This window comes from Panthera uncia, chromosome D2 (assembly GCF_023721935.1).
Source record: "Panthera uncia isolate 11264 chromosome D2, Puncia_PCG_1.0, whole genome shotgun sequence".
NCBI lineage: Eukaryota > Metazoa > Chordata > Mammalia > Carnivora > Felidae > Panthera > Panthera uncia.
In genome coordinates, this window is record NC_064818.1 from 68786864 (window position 1) to 68800544 (window position 13681).

The window sequence follows — 13681 nt, forward strand, 5'->3', positions numbered from 1 at the left end:
ATTACCTAGAATGACACTGTCCAATAGAATACAAGCCATAGTATAATTTATATTTTCTAGGAGACACATTTTAAAAAGCAAAAACTGAAATATTAAACTTAATGTATCCAAAGTATTATCACTTTGACACATAATCAACATGGAAAGTTGAGAGATTTTACTTCTTTTTTATACTGAGTCCTCAAAATTAAGAGTCTGTTTTACCTTATAGCATTTCTTAATTTGGACTAGCTATCTTTCAAGTGCTCAGTGGCTATATGTGGCTAATAACAAGTTCATGAAATGAACAACTCTGGTTCTCTCCCATCTATTCAATCTGAAGTTTCTGGTCATAAGCAGTGACCTGCCTACCAACATGTGGCTTCAGCCCTTTATTAAGACTCCCTCGTACTTTAAAATTCTAAGTTTGGTTTACATGTGGTGTAGCTCTAAAGCATATAAAAATAATGATTAAATAAGTAAAATGTACAAATACAATCACTTTGTAATAATGCACTAAGTATACCAAAACATAAGCAAATGAAGCTTGGTTTAATTTTTTATTATTATGAATTGTTTACTATTATTTTCATTATATAGTTTTTGGTGACGGATGAGACAAAAGGGAAGACTTTTAAGGCTAAAATGCTTCTAATCCTGTCCACAGGGGGGGAAAAAAGAAAAAAGCAGCTCAGAAAGATAAAGAGCAGCTCAGCTTTGCTACTAGTCTGAATATTCAATTTGCTAATCCATGCATCAGAGATCATTAAAAAAAATTTTTAAAGGAAAGAAAAAGAGGAAAGACAAACTGGAGAAGCCAGCTAGCCAGATAAAATCTGAAGCAGGAGAGCCAATCTTCACAGTATAGTTCACAATAATACTGAGAATGGAATCATCTTAAACTATAAGCTTAAAAATATTCTAATGCCACATACTAACATTAAGGTATATATTACTTCCACCCTTAATTGGTAATAGTCTTTCTTACTACCAAATTGAATCCTTTTTTCCTCTGATCTCTATTATATATAGAATACACTCACATGTCTCGTAAGAATTTAAATTTACATAAGGGAAAAAAAATCAGGCTATAATTTCCACTTCATAAAAAAGAATGCTTTATATACCAATCAATCCTCTGCATTTAAAATACAATTTAGCTTAAAGAACTTCAATTTATACGCAAATTTTCAGGAATGTATTTACTTTATAAATTGAAGTATAGTCTTTAAAGATTTTTGTCTTTTTACCTGTTTAATTGTGTTCATATGCTGCTTCTCTGTTTCTGTTCTTTTTTTTAATTCTTCTCTTAAATTGTCTTTTTCTGAACAAATGTCTAAGATGAGCTCCTGATGCTTCTTATTTTCTTTAATTAACCTAAATATAAAAAGGGTGGTATAAGTAAAGCATAATTAAAACTGGAGATGTGAAATAGAATCTATCTGCAGATTACAGGTACTTATGATAAACACATCAACATTCCTAAGTAATCCTTTCATAATGATACATTATACTTAAAAAAAAAAATTCTCTAGAGGTCAGGCTATTACCTTCTTGCTAGAAATTTGTATATTTCAAATCAAGTGAAAATATAGTCCTATAAAGAAAACCAAATTCTTTTAAGTTTACTTCTTTGGGTATCTCAAATATGCACTTCATCCCTTCAGTATTTGAACTCCTCCAGATCAGTGGTTCATAATCCAGGGCAAAGCCCTTCCAGACATTTGCCTGGAGACATTTTTGGTCACCCCATCAGGGGTGGGGGGTTGCTACTGGATTATTTCGGGTGGAGATCAAGGATGCTGCTAAACATTTTATAATGCAGTACAGCCCCACCACCAACAGAGAATGATTTGTCCCCAGATGTCCACAATGCTGAGGGTGAAAAATCTTGCTTTTTATTTTAAGAATATTTCAGTGATATTCTAATAATAGTTACAGAAGAAGTTGAAATAAAATTAAAAATATATAAAATAGGGGCGCCTGGGTGGCTCAGTCGGTTAAGCGTCCGACTTTGGCTCAGGTCATGATCTGGCAGTGAGTTCCAGCCCCGCGTCGGGCTCTGTGCTGACAGCTCAGAGCCTGGAACCTGCCTCAGATTCCATGTCTCCCTCTCCCTCTCTGCCCCTCCCTCACTCACACTCTGTCTCTTTCTCCTTCAAAAATAAATAAACATTAAAATAATTTTTTTAATAAAAAAATTTTTTAAATAAAATAAAAAATATGTAAAACAAAATACAAAAGTTGAAGCAGAAATTTCATTGAATCCCCTAGAAAAATATAAACAAAACCTTGCAAACTCAGAACTATAAAATAAGACCTCTAAGGAAGTTAAGAGCTAATATTTTAGATTTTTTCAAAGTTTTTTAAATTTTTTTATTTTTTTTTCAATATATGAAGTTTATTGTCAAATTGGTTTCCATACAACACCCAGTGCTCATCCCAAAAGGTGCCCTCCTCAATACCCATCACCCACCCTCCCCTCCCTCCCACCCTCAAAGTTTTTTTTAAAGTTTTATTTAAGAGAGAGACCGTGAGCAGGGGAGGGGCAGAGAGAAGGAGAGAATCTCAAGCCCCCATGAGGGGTTCGAACTCACAAATCATGAGATCATGACTCGAGCTGAAATCAGGAGTCATACGTTTAACTGAGCCACTGAGGTGCCCCTAGAATAGCAACAGCTATTACTTAACATTGACTACTCAATTACTAAGTTAATTTTTAAGTGCATTATTTCATTTAATGTTCAGGATTATGAAATTATTAAATCTGTGAAATTATTATGTCTTATGGAAAAAAACAAAAAAATAAAAACCTGAAGCCTAGCACTTGTTCCAGGTCATATAACTAGTATGTGGTTGAACTGAGATTCGGCTACAGGTCTAATTCCACAGCCCAAGCCTTTCTCCTACTTTGAAGTTTGCTCATTTACTCAACAAATGCTTACTGGGTACCTACTATGTACCTATACTATTTTTTTTTTTTTAAGTTTATTTTTTTACTTTTAGGGGGGAAACCAAGGGGGGGGGGGGGGGGGGGGGGGGGGGGGGGAGGGAGAGAGAATCCCAAGCAGGATCCACATTGTCAGCACAGAGCCCTATATGGGGGTTGAATGCACAAACCGTGAGATTGTGACCTGAGCTGAAACCAAGAGTCAGACACTTAACTGAGCCACCCAGGAGCCCCCCCTACACCGTTCTATGTGCTAGAAGTATGTCAGCAAACTATCTCTACCCTCATGGTGTTTACATTCGAAGGGAGAAAATGAAAATAAACAACATATAATAAAATGTCAGGAAGTGATCCCGTCCTCTTAAGAAAAGTAAAGGAGGGCATGAGGGCAGAGAGCAACTCAAGCAGCGATTTTAGATAAGGCAGGGTAGGCCTCTCTGAAGAGCACAGGTATACAGTGAGGAAGCAAGTCACACAAATGTTTGGGAAGGAAAAGAATGTAGCATGCAAGTTTATCCAAGCCTTTTTAGCACAGTGGTTTAACTTAGATTATTTATTTGTTTAGGTACACATTCAAGTTGTTGCAGAAAACTACCTGCAACACAAGAATCCTGGCTATAGTTCACAAGTAAACAATTTACCGAGGCAGAAGTGAAGAGCAGCAAACCCTCCAATTGTCACATCCGATGCACAACTGTTCCTAAGAATTCTGGTTGGGACCTTGGACAATATACTGATGTTAGAAAATAGAGACAAGGATGTGTAAACAAAGACATTTGGAAATAGATTGATTCAGGAAAATTTAAACCAAAGGAACTGAAAAGTAATTTTCTTTATAGAATATTAAATGAAGGCGAAAGAAAAAAAAAATAGTTGTTCTAGAGCTAAGCCGAGTTACAAAGCATTTTCTTTGGAATTTAAAATATCATGTGAGGGGTGCCTGGGTGGCTCAGTTGGTTAAGCGTCCGACTTCGGCTCAGGTCATGATCTCGTGGTTCATGAGTTCAAGACCCGCATCGGGCTCTGTGTGGACAGCTCAGAGCCCAGAGCCTGCTTCAAATTCTGTGTCTCCCTCTCTCTCTCTGCCCCGACCCCACTCACGCTCTGTCCCTCGCTCAAAACTAAATAAATGTTAAATAAAATAAAATAAAATAATAAAATATTATGTGTATAACAAAAGATGAACTTAGTTAAAAATAGTATCTAGTATTTTTAAATGTCTTAATGTGTACAAACAATTCCATCAGATGTCATCCCCCTCACAGACATGAAAAATGTTTGGTTGATATGAACCACAAAACAGAGTTTGCAGGTGGAAGGGGGACTCTCCAACAGCAGGCCTCTGACCACAACTGTGCTTAGCCCAGTCTACCACACGGCCACTATTCAGACAGGATGGGGCAAAAAGAATTTTCTACTGTATTCCTAATATTTTTAGATAAATTTAATACAACTAGTTCAGTTCAGATAACCACATTAAAAAAATCTTCTGAAGCCAAAGTAACTAGGCTCAGATTTTAACTCTGGCATCTACTAGCATGTGACCTTAACTTAATCTCTCTGTGCTTCGGGTACCTCATCTGAAAAATGGGAATAATAGTTCATACGACAGAGAACTGTGATTCCATGAGTTAATATATGTAAGTGCCAGGCATATAATCAACAGCATGTAATTATTTGCTGTTATTATTATTTAATGTACAACATCTCACAATTTACAAGAGGAGCATTAAAGAGTCCAGATCTGAGCAAAGTGGGAAGACACATCAGAGACAATCTCAAAAAAAGGATCTGAAATTGCACTACTAGGCATTTATCCAAGGGATACAGGTGTGCTGTTTCGAAGGGACACATGCACCCCCATGTTTATAACAGCACTATCAACAGCCAAAGTATGGAAAGAGCCCAAATGTCCATCGATGGATGAATGGATAAAGAAGATGTGGTATGTATATACAATGGAGTATTACTTGGCAATCAAAAAGAGTGAAATCTTGCCATTTGCAACTATGTGGATGGAAGTGGAGGGTATTCTGCTAAGTGAAATTAGAGAAAGACAAAAATCGTATGACTTCACTCATATGAGGACTTTAAGACACAGAACAGATGAACATAAGGGAAGGGAAACAAAAATAATATAAAAACAGGGAGGGGGACAAAACAGAAGAGACTCATAAATATGGAGAACAAACTGAGGGTTACCGGAGGGGTTGTGGGAGGGGGGATGGGCTAAATGGGTAAGGGGTTCTAAGGAATCTACTCCTGCAATCATTGTTGCATGATATGCTAACTAATCTGGATGTAAATTTTTTAAAATAAAAAATAAAATTAAAAAAATAAAAAGGGTCTGAAAGAACAGCACAAAAGGAAAATAAGGAAGTTACCCTAAAAATTAACAATGGTAAAAGCACTGAAGGTCTAAGCACAAAAGCATATAGTTTATTCATAACAGCAGCAGTCCAGTAAGGATATGAGAAGCAGCCATACCCAGGCACCCCAAGGGTAGTATTTTTAAGTTTATTTTTTTTGAGAGAGAGAAACAGTACGAAAGGGCCAGAGAGAGAGAGAGAGAGAAAGAGAATCCCAAGCAGGCTCCGTGCTGTCAGCACAGAGCCTGACACAGGGCTTAATCTCTCGAACCATGACATCATGACCTGAGCCGAAATCAAGAGTTGAACACTTAGCTGGGCCACCCAGGCGCCCCAGTTTTAGGGTAGTATTAAGAAGAAACTTGAGTTTCGGGGTACCTGGGTGGCTCAGTTGGTTAAGTGTCCAACTTCAGCTCAGGTCATGATCTTGCAGTTCGTGAGCTCGAGCCCCACATCAGGCTCTGGGCTGACAGCTCAGAGCCTGGAGCCTGCTTCAAATTCTGTGTCTCCCTCTCTCTTTGCCCCTCCCCTGCTCCCACTCTGTCCCTCTCTGTCTCTCAAAAAATGAATAAACGTTAAAAAAAAAAAAAAAATTTTTTTTTTTAAGAGAAGACTTGAGTCTCAAGAAGAATTTGTACACTCATGTTCACAGTACTATTATTCACAATAGCCAAAATGTGGAAGCAACCCAAATGTCCACTGACAGACGAATGGATAAGCAAAATATGGTATATACATAAAATATTCACCCATAAAAAGGAAGGCATTTCTGACAGATGCTACAATACGGATGACCCTTGAGGACACCCGCTAAGTGAAATAAGCCAACTGCAAACAAATACTATGATTTCACTTTATATAAAGTATCACGGATAAATTTTAGAAACAGAAAGAACAGTGGTTGTCAGGCGCTGAGGGCAGGAGAATAGGGAGTTGTTGAATGGGTATGCTTTTCACATTTGGGTATGGGTTTCACATTTGAAAGATGAAAAAGCTATGGAGACTGGTTGTACAACAATAAACCTAACACTACTGAACTGTATGCTTAAAAATAGTTAAGATGGGGATGCCTGGGTGGCTCAGTCAGTTGAGCATCTGACTCTTGATTTCAGCTCAGGTCATGATCTCATGGTTTAGGAGATGGAGCCCCCGCGTTGGGTTCTGTGTTGACAGTGCAGAGCCTGCCTGCGATTCTTTCTCTCCCTCTTTTTCTCTGCTCCTCCCCCACTCGTGCACACTCCCTTTGTCTCTCAAAATAAACATTTAAAACAAATATTTAAGATGGGAAATCTTATGTGTATTTTGTCACAATCTAAAATAAAAATTGAAAATAGAAAAAAAGAAAGGCTTTGGATGGTTCAGAGATTCGAGTTCACTGGATAAACCAATGAAGGGTAAGCTGGTTTGGGGAAGACTGATCCACTGAGGAAGAAAATCTAGAAGAGGGGCATCTGGGTGGCTCAGGTGGTTAAGGCTCAGGTCATGATCTCATGAGTGTGGGATCAAGCCCCAGGGCAGAGCCTGCTTGGGATTCTCACTCTCCCTTTCTCTCTGCTCCTCCTCCCTCTCTTTCCCTCAACATAAATAAACTTAAAAAAAAAAAAAAAATCTAGAAGAGTAAACACTGGAAGCAAGAGATCATTAAAAGCCAGTTACCTATCTAGCAATATTTGGATTATATTTTTTTCTGTCACCCTCCTCTAGTATATAGACTGCTTCCACTCCTTTCTTTACATATGTATCTCCCATTCCAAATTTTTTTTAAGTATCATTTTAAAAAAAGAGAATCGGTCTGTATTTTAGTGAAGGTTAAGAAGGTTTCCTTTCTTAAAGGTTATAAAAGACTGTCTAAACATTTGCATCACTTAAATAAAAAAATCTAGAATAAAAATACAGGACAATATTAAGATGAAATAAAATTAAACCATCATTAAAATAGAAATTAACTCTATCAATCCAAGAGAAGTCTAAAAATAACTATGTTCTTAATTACTGATAACTAACCAATTCTCTAAATTTTAATTTTTAAAACCAATGGATTTACGATGGGAATTTTAAGAAAATCTTTTTTAATTGCATGACTTCTTGTTTCCTTTTGAATTTCTCATAGTTTTAACAATATTATGCTCTACATTCTTTCAAAACTGAAAAACTTGTCTTTATAAATATTTCTAGATCTTTAATGAATTCACATTAATATTTATTCCTTTAGGCATGTATTAAGTAACTAGACAAACTTGACGTTTGCTCAATTATTCAGCACATATTTGTTGATGAACTGCAACGTGCATGACTATTATGGAATTCCAAGATGATACTTTCCTTTAAAGAATTCAATCTTTAATCCTAACCGTTGGGGGGGGGGGGCACGAAAATGTTAAAACCTTACTTCTTTATGGTGTGCTCCTGTTGTAAATACTTCTCCTGCACACATTTTTCAAACATAACTAATGCATGTTCTCCCTTATTCATTCCATTTGGAACTCGGTGTTCTTCTGCAAACTCTGTAGATAAAAGCTCAGATTCTATTTCTTCCAACAAATCCTCTGACGCCGAAACATTCTTTATTTTTGAAATAAGTTTCTTGGTGCAGTCTGTATCGTAAGGACTTTCTGAATAAGTCTTTTGATTTGCTGCTTCTGTAAATGTAGATGACCTCAATTCCGCCAATATCTGTGTCACTGTCTGCTCAGTTTCATTTGTTTTTGAAGCTTGCTCTGTAAAACCTCCACCAGGAAAATTAGCTAGTTGTTCAGAATTTTCTGGGCATATGTCTGTTTTAGCACAAGAATCCTCACCTCCACCATGATCCTGAATATAGTTTTCCTGGGCTTCAATCTGATTGTGTTCATTAGGCTGACATAAAGTTTTATCAAAGTTTAATGATGGCAGCGTAGACTCATTTTCTAAGCTGCTGCTGTCATCACCAGACAACAAGTTGCAGGAGTCTTCCTTTAATTCAAATGTTTTCCCGATATTTTTATCAGAGGAAATGGAGGCTATGTGCTCTGCCTCTGACATGCTGACTGGCACCACTTCACTCTGCACTGCTTCAAATCTGTTCCTGGTCTTCGTTTTACATCTAAAAAAGCGAAAACATCAAAATTGTAAACAATTTAAAAAGTTTTGTAAACCATGACCTCATATGTATTTGCATATACTCCATGATGTGAAATAATTAAGGCCACAAATTTACCAGTAATAACTCTTTGAAAGGGGGAAAAAAAACCCACAACAAGTAAGATAGGCAATCCAAGTGTGCCACAACCAGGAGGGTGCTACAAATCTTACTCTCCTTTCCTCCTTTAATTCAGTCACACAACTTCACTTCAGGTGCAGTTTGCATTCCTTAATCACCTCTATGAGATGTTGGGTATAAAATATACAAGTTTAAATTGTTAGAATTCAACTGAATTGTTTAGAATTCCTTCAGTTCCATGAGAGGCAAAAGACACTCTCAAGAATCTATCAGAAAATATTGAAGGAATATTTCACTAGAAGAGAAAAATTATAAAACAACTCACACTAACGATGATAACAATTTACTGACAAGGAAAACTCTATCTATAGCCCAGGCTCCTAAAGCTGGATGTTAAAGATCCCTGGTGGGAATTTGTTTTTCATCCAGGCAAAAATCCAGGAAGTACCATGGTGATTTTCAAACATTCTCATCAAGAATAAACAATGCTCAATGCAACTCAAATGGAGCCCATATGCACTGCCTGGGTCATAAAAGAAACGAATTCAACAACTAGAATACATTTTTATGCTGTTTATGAGGGTTAATATTTTAGCTATTTTCTGAAAATTAGTCAACTTCAAAAATTATCCTACGACAGATAAATATAAAATATTTCAGCAATCTTGATGAAAAAGAACCATCAACTTCTTTTCGTCACACATCAACAAAGCATGTATAGAGTAGATGAGCTACCAGTGTCATATAAGGTTGGATAAAAAAGGGGACAGATCATAGTTTTGACACAAACTAGGAAAGAAAGAATTCCAGATGGAAGGTGTATTTATGGAAAACAAAAATATAAAATTTTTGAATAACAGAAAGATATATATTCATGTTGGTCTGTGATGGAAGCATTGGTCAGGGATTCTGAAAAATGATAAGAGACTGTCAGGTGGAACCTGGGAATGATATGCAGGAATAAATTTTATGACACCATAAATCATGATGGACTTGTATACTTGATTATACTATAGTTTCTAGCACACAGTAGATTCTCGAGTATTGCATTAAAGTACAGAAGTGATCTAATAAAACTAGTACTGTATTTGAGGAACATTCTTCTAGGAGTGTAGAAAATGGGGAAGAATAATTCTAAGAAAAGAGGACCAGTTTGTTAAGTACCCTGTTTTTTTAGTTTAGACTGCCCTTTGAGGCATCAACTATCACAGACACTGGCCTTAATCCTACACATTACCTATCTGTATAACATATTTCCAAAGCACCAAATAGAAATTATCATTTTCTTGCTGCATATATATTATAACGAAGACAAAGCCCACACTTGTATTAAAGGCTTGGTTTACACAATACAAATTAATGCAGTAAGTTATAAAGGCCTCATAAGCATGCTGTATTCTAAAACCTAAGACAAAATAATTCTCACACAGGGGCATTAACCACCTGTATAGTTCTCCCTAAAGTAAGTCACTGTGAGATATAACTTGTGAATGTGTTGCTGCTGAATTTGAAGTATTAATTTAGAAATCAATCTAAAAACTAATGAAGTGGTTTTAATCATCATAACCAGTCAATGTTATAGCAACTGAAGGTGAACTCAGAGCTGACCAAAATAACAGGTAACAGATAAAGAATCTATTTAAATGAGTTAAGTAACACAAAGGCATTGTGACTCTCCAGCACAGAGCAAGTAAGAAGTTTTATCATTAGAGAACGTGTGCCATGCTTTGTCAAGAGAAAAGCACTAAGCAAATACTGAGTATCCTTTTATCCAGCTTTCATATTCTCCTGGGTTCAGTCTTCACCCTTTTTTCCCTCCTAGAATTCATCCACTTTGAAAATTTGAACCAACAACTCCTAGCAGATATCCACATTAGTTACTTTCAGTCCAGTATTCTTGAGTTACAGATAATGAATTCCTGTTTGCCTTCACTCTATCTCTGTACCGGTATTAAAATCTCCATCTGAATGTAGGCATTTCAAATGGATATTCCACCACAGCCTCAAACTGAAAACGGTTTAAAAATCTCCAATCAAAATTGTAGCTCCTATAATTGAGCACTCCCAGCTAATCCTTTCGATTTGTCAATGGTATCATTTTTCTTAGTCATGACTCCTTCCCTTCCTTTGCTCTCATATTCTTTTACCAACTTCATGTCTCCTCCAATTATACCTTCCTTTCTGCTGCCACTGTCCCCTACCTGCAACCCAATTCAGGTGTAATCACTTCATACCTTAACACTTGAAATGTTGATTTCTCAGTCTTACTCCATTCCTATTGTCTTCCCTGCAACTCCAAGTAAAAAAATAAAGAGCTTAATAAAAAGTGCAAGTGACTTGAGACCGCACTAGGTCAAGTATCACCCAATCCAGAAAAGGGGTTGAAGCATGTACTACAATAGCTCTGCCAAAAGGGAACAGGAGCTGCCCTGTGAAGGGAGCCGGCCCTCGATGGCAGAAGGGACCAGGGAGCTACAACACTGACCCTAGAAGATCCACACATATCATAACCTCCACAGAGACGACCACCAAATGCAACCAGATGAACCAGATTAAGACCAGGGATATCTCTTTCCTCTTTGGAGGTTCCTATTATAAGAATTCTGCCTCCACTGGCTGGTCTTCGGCCAACTACAAGAGGGCTAGCTAGAGAAAAAAAAGAGGGAACATATTTTAGAGTCAAATTACCTCTTCTTTAATTCAAGCAGCTGGAAACTTAACACCTTTATCCTTTCTTCAGGTAGAATAAGGAGTTTGTAATGTTTTTTGTGGCTTGTTTTGTTTCTTAATTGAAACCTATCTTAATTTCTGGAATAAGTTTTCTCTGATAATGAAAAGTGGCAGAAAGATACAACATCAAACCCATACAAGGGACTGTACTTCAGAGGGAAGTAAAAAGGATGGGGGTGTTTTACAGAGGATGATTACGGACCTGAGAATAAAAACTAAAACCATGTTTATACCTCAGAATGTGATTCCTCCTCAGTAAACCAGTCATACTACTTGTCCAATCTTATCTCTCAACACATTCCTAAAATCCTAGGACCTCACTATAATCTACCACCCTGACCAGACTACTCAAGATTCCTTCAACCTACACATTAACATTTCCATGGTTTTGCCACGGAAAATGTCCTTCCTTTCAGTCTATTCGGAGTCTAACTACATTTAAAGGACCAATTCTAAATCCACATCTTCCTCCAAATTTTCTCTCATTGTAAGGACAGAAATAATCTCTCGTGTAAATGCAAACATACTGCATTTGTATATACTCACCAAGCACACAGTCCCTGCCTTCCTAATGACATTTCTGGACAGTCTTTAGCTTTTTAAATGAGCTTTGTACTTTCAAGGAGGAACCTCACTCTGAAGTGAATCAAACTTCTTAAATCCCAAGCAATATAATAAGGGTAATAATGAATAATCTAACATACACTCTTTACTATATTTACATTTATTCTTGCAAATGTTAAATGTTGTTCAGTTCTCAATGAGGGTGGGACCCACTGAGTTTATACAATGATCTGAGACTTGTAATATTATACGAACAGCGCAGAATACTGTCTCACTCTCAATATTTATCTAAGTGAAAAAAAATAAGTCTGTTTTTATGATTACCTCAGCTTAGACTGTTTTACATATTACCCTTCCATAAATTAAAGGAAGCTTAGTTTAACCTCAAAAGACAAGTACTTTCTATATTGTTGCTCACTATATGCCCCTGACCTTTCACATAAATTGACATCTGGTAACCACTTAGTTTGCAAACTTAGTTTTCGGATGCTCAAATGAATACTACTTGCACAACAAAAGGAGAGGTGTTGAGAAAAATCTATGTGTATATATGTAATAAAGCCATCAACCAAAGATTAACTGTACAAGATTATGTACAATGAGCTTGATTATGTCCACAATGAACCAGATAACTGGGGGGGGGGGGGAGAGGGACCAGTCAGCTGAGTCCTCTTGCGGGCCTCCAGTTGGCAACACAGATGTAGGCCAGTGTGGTTGCCGTCCAAGTTTTTTCTTTGGGGATAGGGGAATTGTCATTGAAATTACTGAGGATCCAATAGCCTAAGAGCAGTTAGACAACAGGTTTACAAAATTGTTTTAATTAAGAAGTGCTCGTACGAATCTAATCTACACTCACATATAAAGATACAGTGATTACAATTACAGTATCTATTCCTTTTTTTGAGTTCAAAATAACACAGGTTATCTGACTTTTTAGCAACTCTTACTCATTAGGGGAAAATGCTGTATTTAAACCTTAGCAGTCACAAAATTCCTCAGTTGAAGCTTCCCCTGCCCAGAGTTGGTTCTGTTTCTGACACAGTACTACAGGACCAATTCACACTTCAATATTGTTTCAGGAGTGAGAACTGGTTTCGCTCTTACTGGAGCTCATCAGCTGTAGGCAACTGGTCAAGAAACATTTTTTATTTGCCTTAAAGCCAACCATTATCTACCTTTGTTTTATTGATTTATTAACACTTATTCATTTTTGAGAGACGGAGTGCAAGTGAGGGAGGGCCAGAGAGAGAGGGAGACACAGAATCTGAAGCAGGCCCCAGGCTCTGAGCTGACAGCACAGAGCCTGACGCAGGGCTCAAACTCATGAACTGTGAGATCATGACCTGAGCTGAAGTCAGATGCCCAACTGACTGAGCCACCCAGGTGTCCCTGTTTTATTTTTTAATGAAAAAAAACCTCTCATTTCTACAAAATTACTTCCATATAAGAGCCTTACAAATAAAATAAAAACACTGTCTTTAAGAACTTTTAGTACTAGTACTTGTTTTCTTAGTAATTAGCAATATAAACAATAAAAAAAACCTTAAGCCTACTCAATATAACGCAAAAACAAATGAATCCAATCCACATATATTTGGTAATAGGTTATCAAACAAGCCTCATACAAAAGTACCAAGTCACAAATACAGTTCCAAACTATTAATTCATTCACCAGGTACGTACCGACTGAGCATGCATTATGTGCACATACTGTTCTGTGTTGAGTATGTGGCAGTGAAGAAAACATCCATCCCTTAGGGAATTTACATTTTGGTATAGTGGACCAATATATATAAAAGCTCCGTGTTAAATCTTTTACTCTTTTTGTTTATAGCATTTTAATATGAACATCTGTCAGTGTTCCCTCAGAAGCTATAGAAGATATGCATA

General features: G+C 36.9%; 1 protein-coding gene across 2 annotated transcripts in view; it reads right to left on the bottom strand.

Moving 5' to 3' along the window:
* CCDC186 (coiled-coil domain containing 186) overlaps window positions 1-13681 on the bottom strand; it is a 56949-nt gene that overhangs the window by 38717 nt on the left and 4551 nt on the right. For both annotated transcript variants that reach the window (XM_049645811.1, XM_049645812.1), the window contains exons 2-3: window positions 7688-8380; window positions 1230-1356 (exon numbers count right to left, since the gene is read on the bottom strand). In XM_049645811.1, the coding sequence (XP_049501768.1) occupies window positions 1230-1356; window positions 7688-8319 (759 nt within the window). In that variant the 5' untranslated portion in view covers window positions 8320-8380. The remainder of the gene's footprint in view (window positions 1-1229; window positions 1357-7687; window positions 8381-13681) is intronic.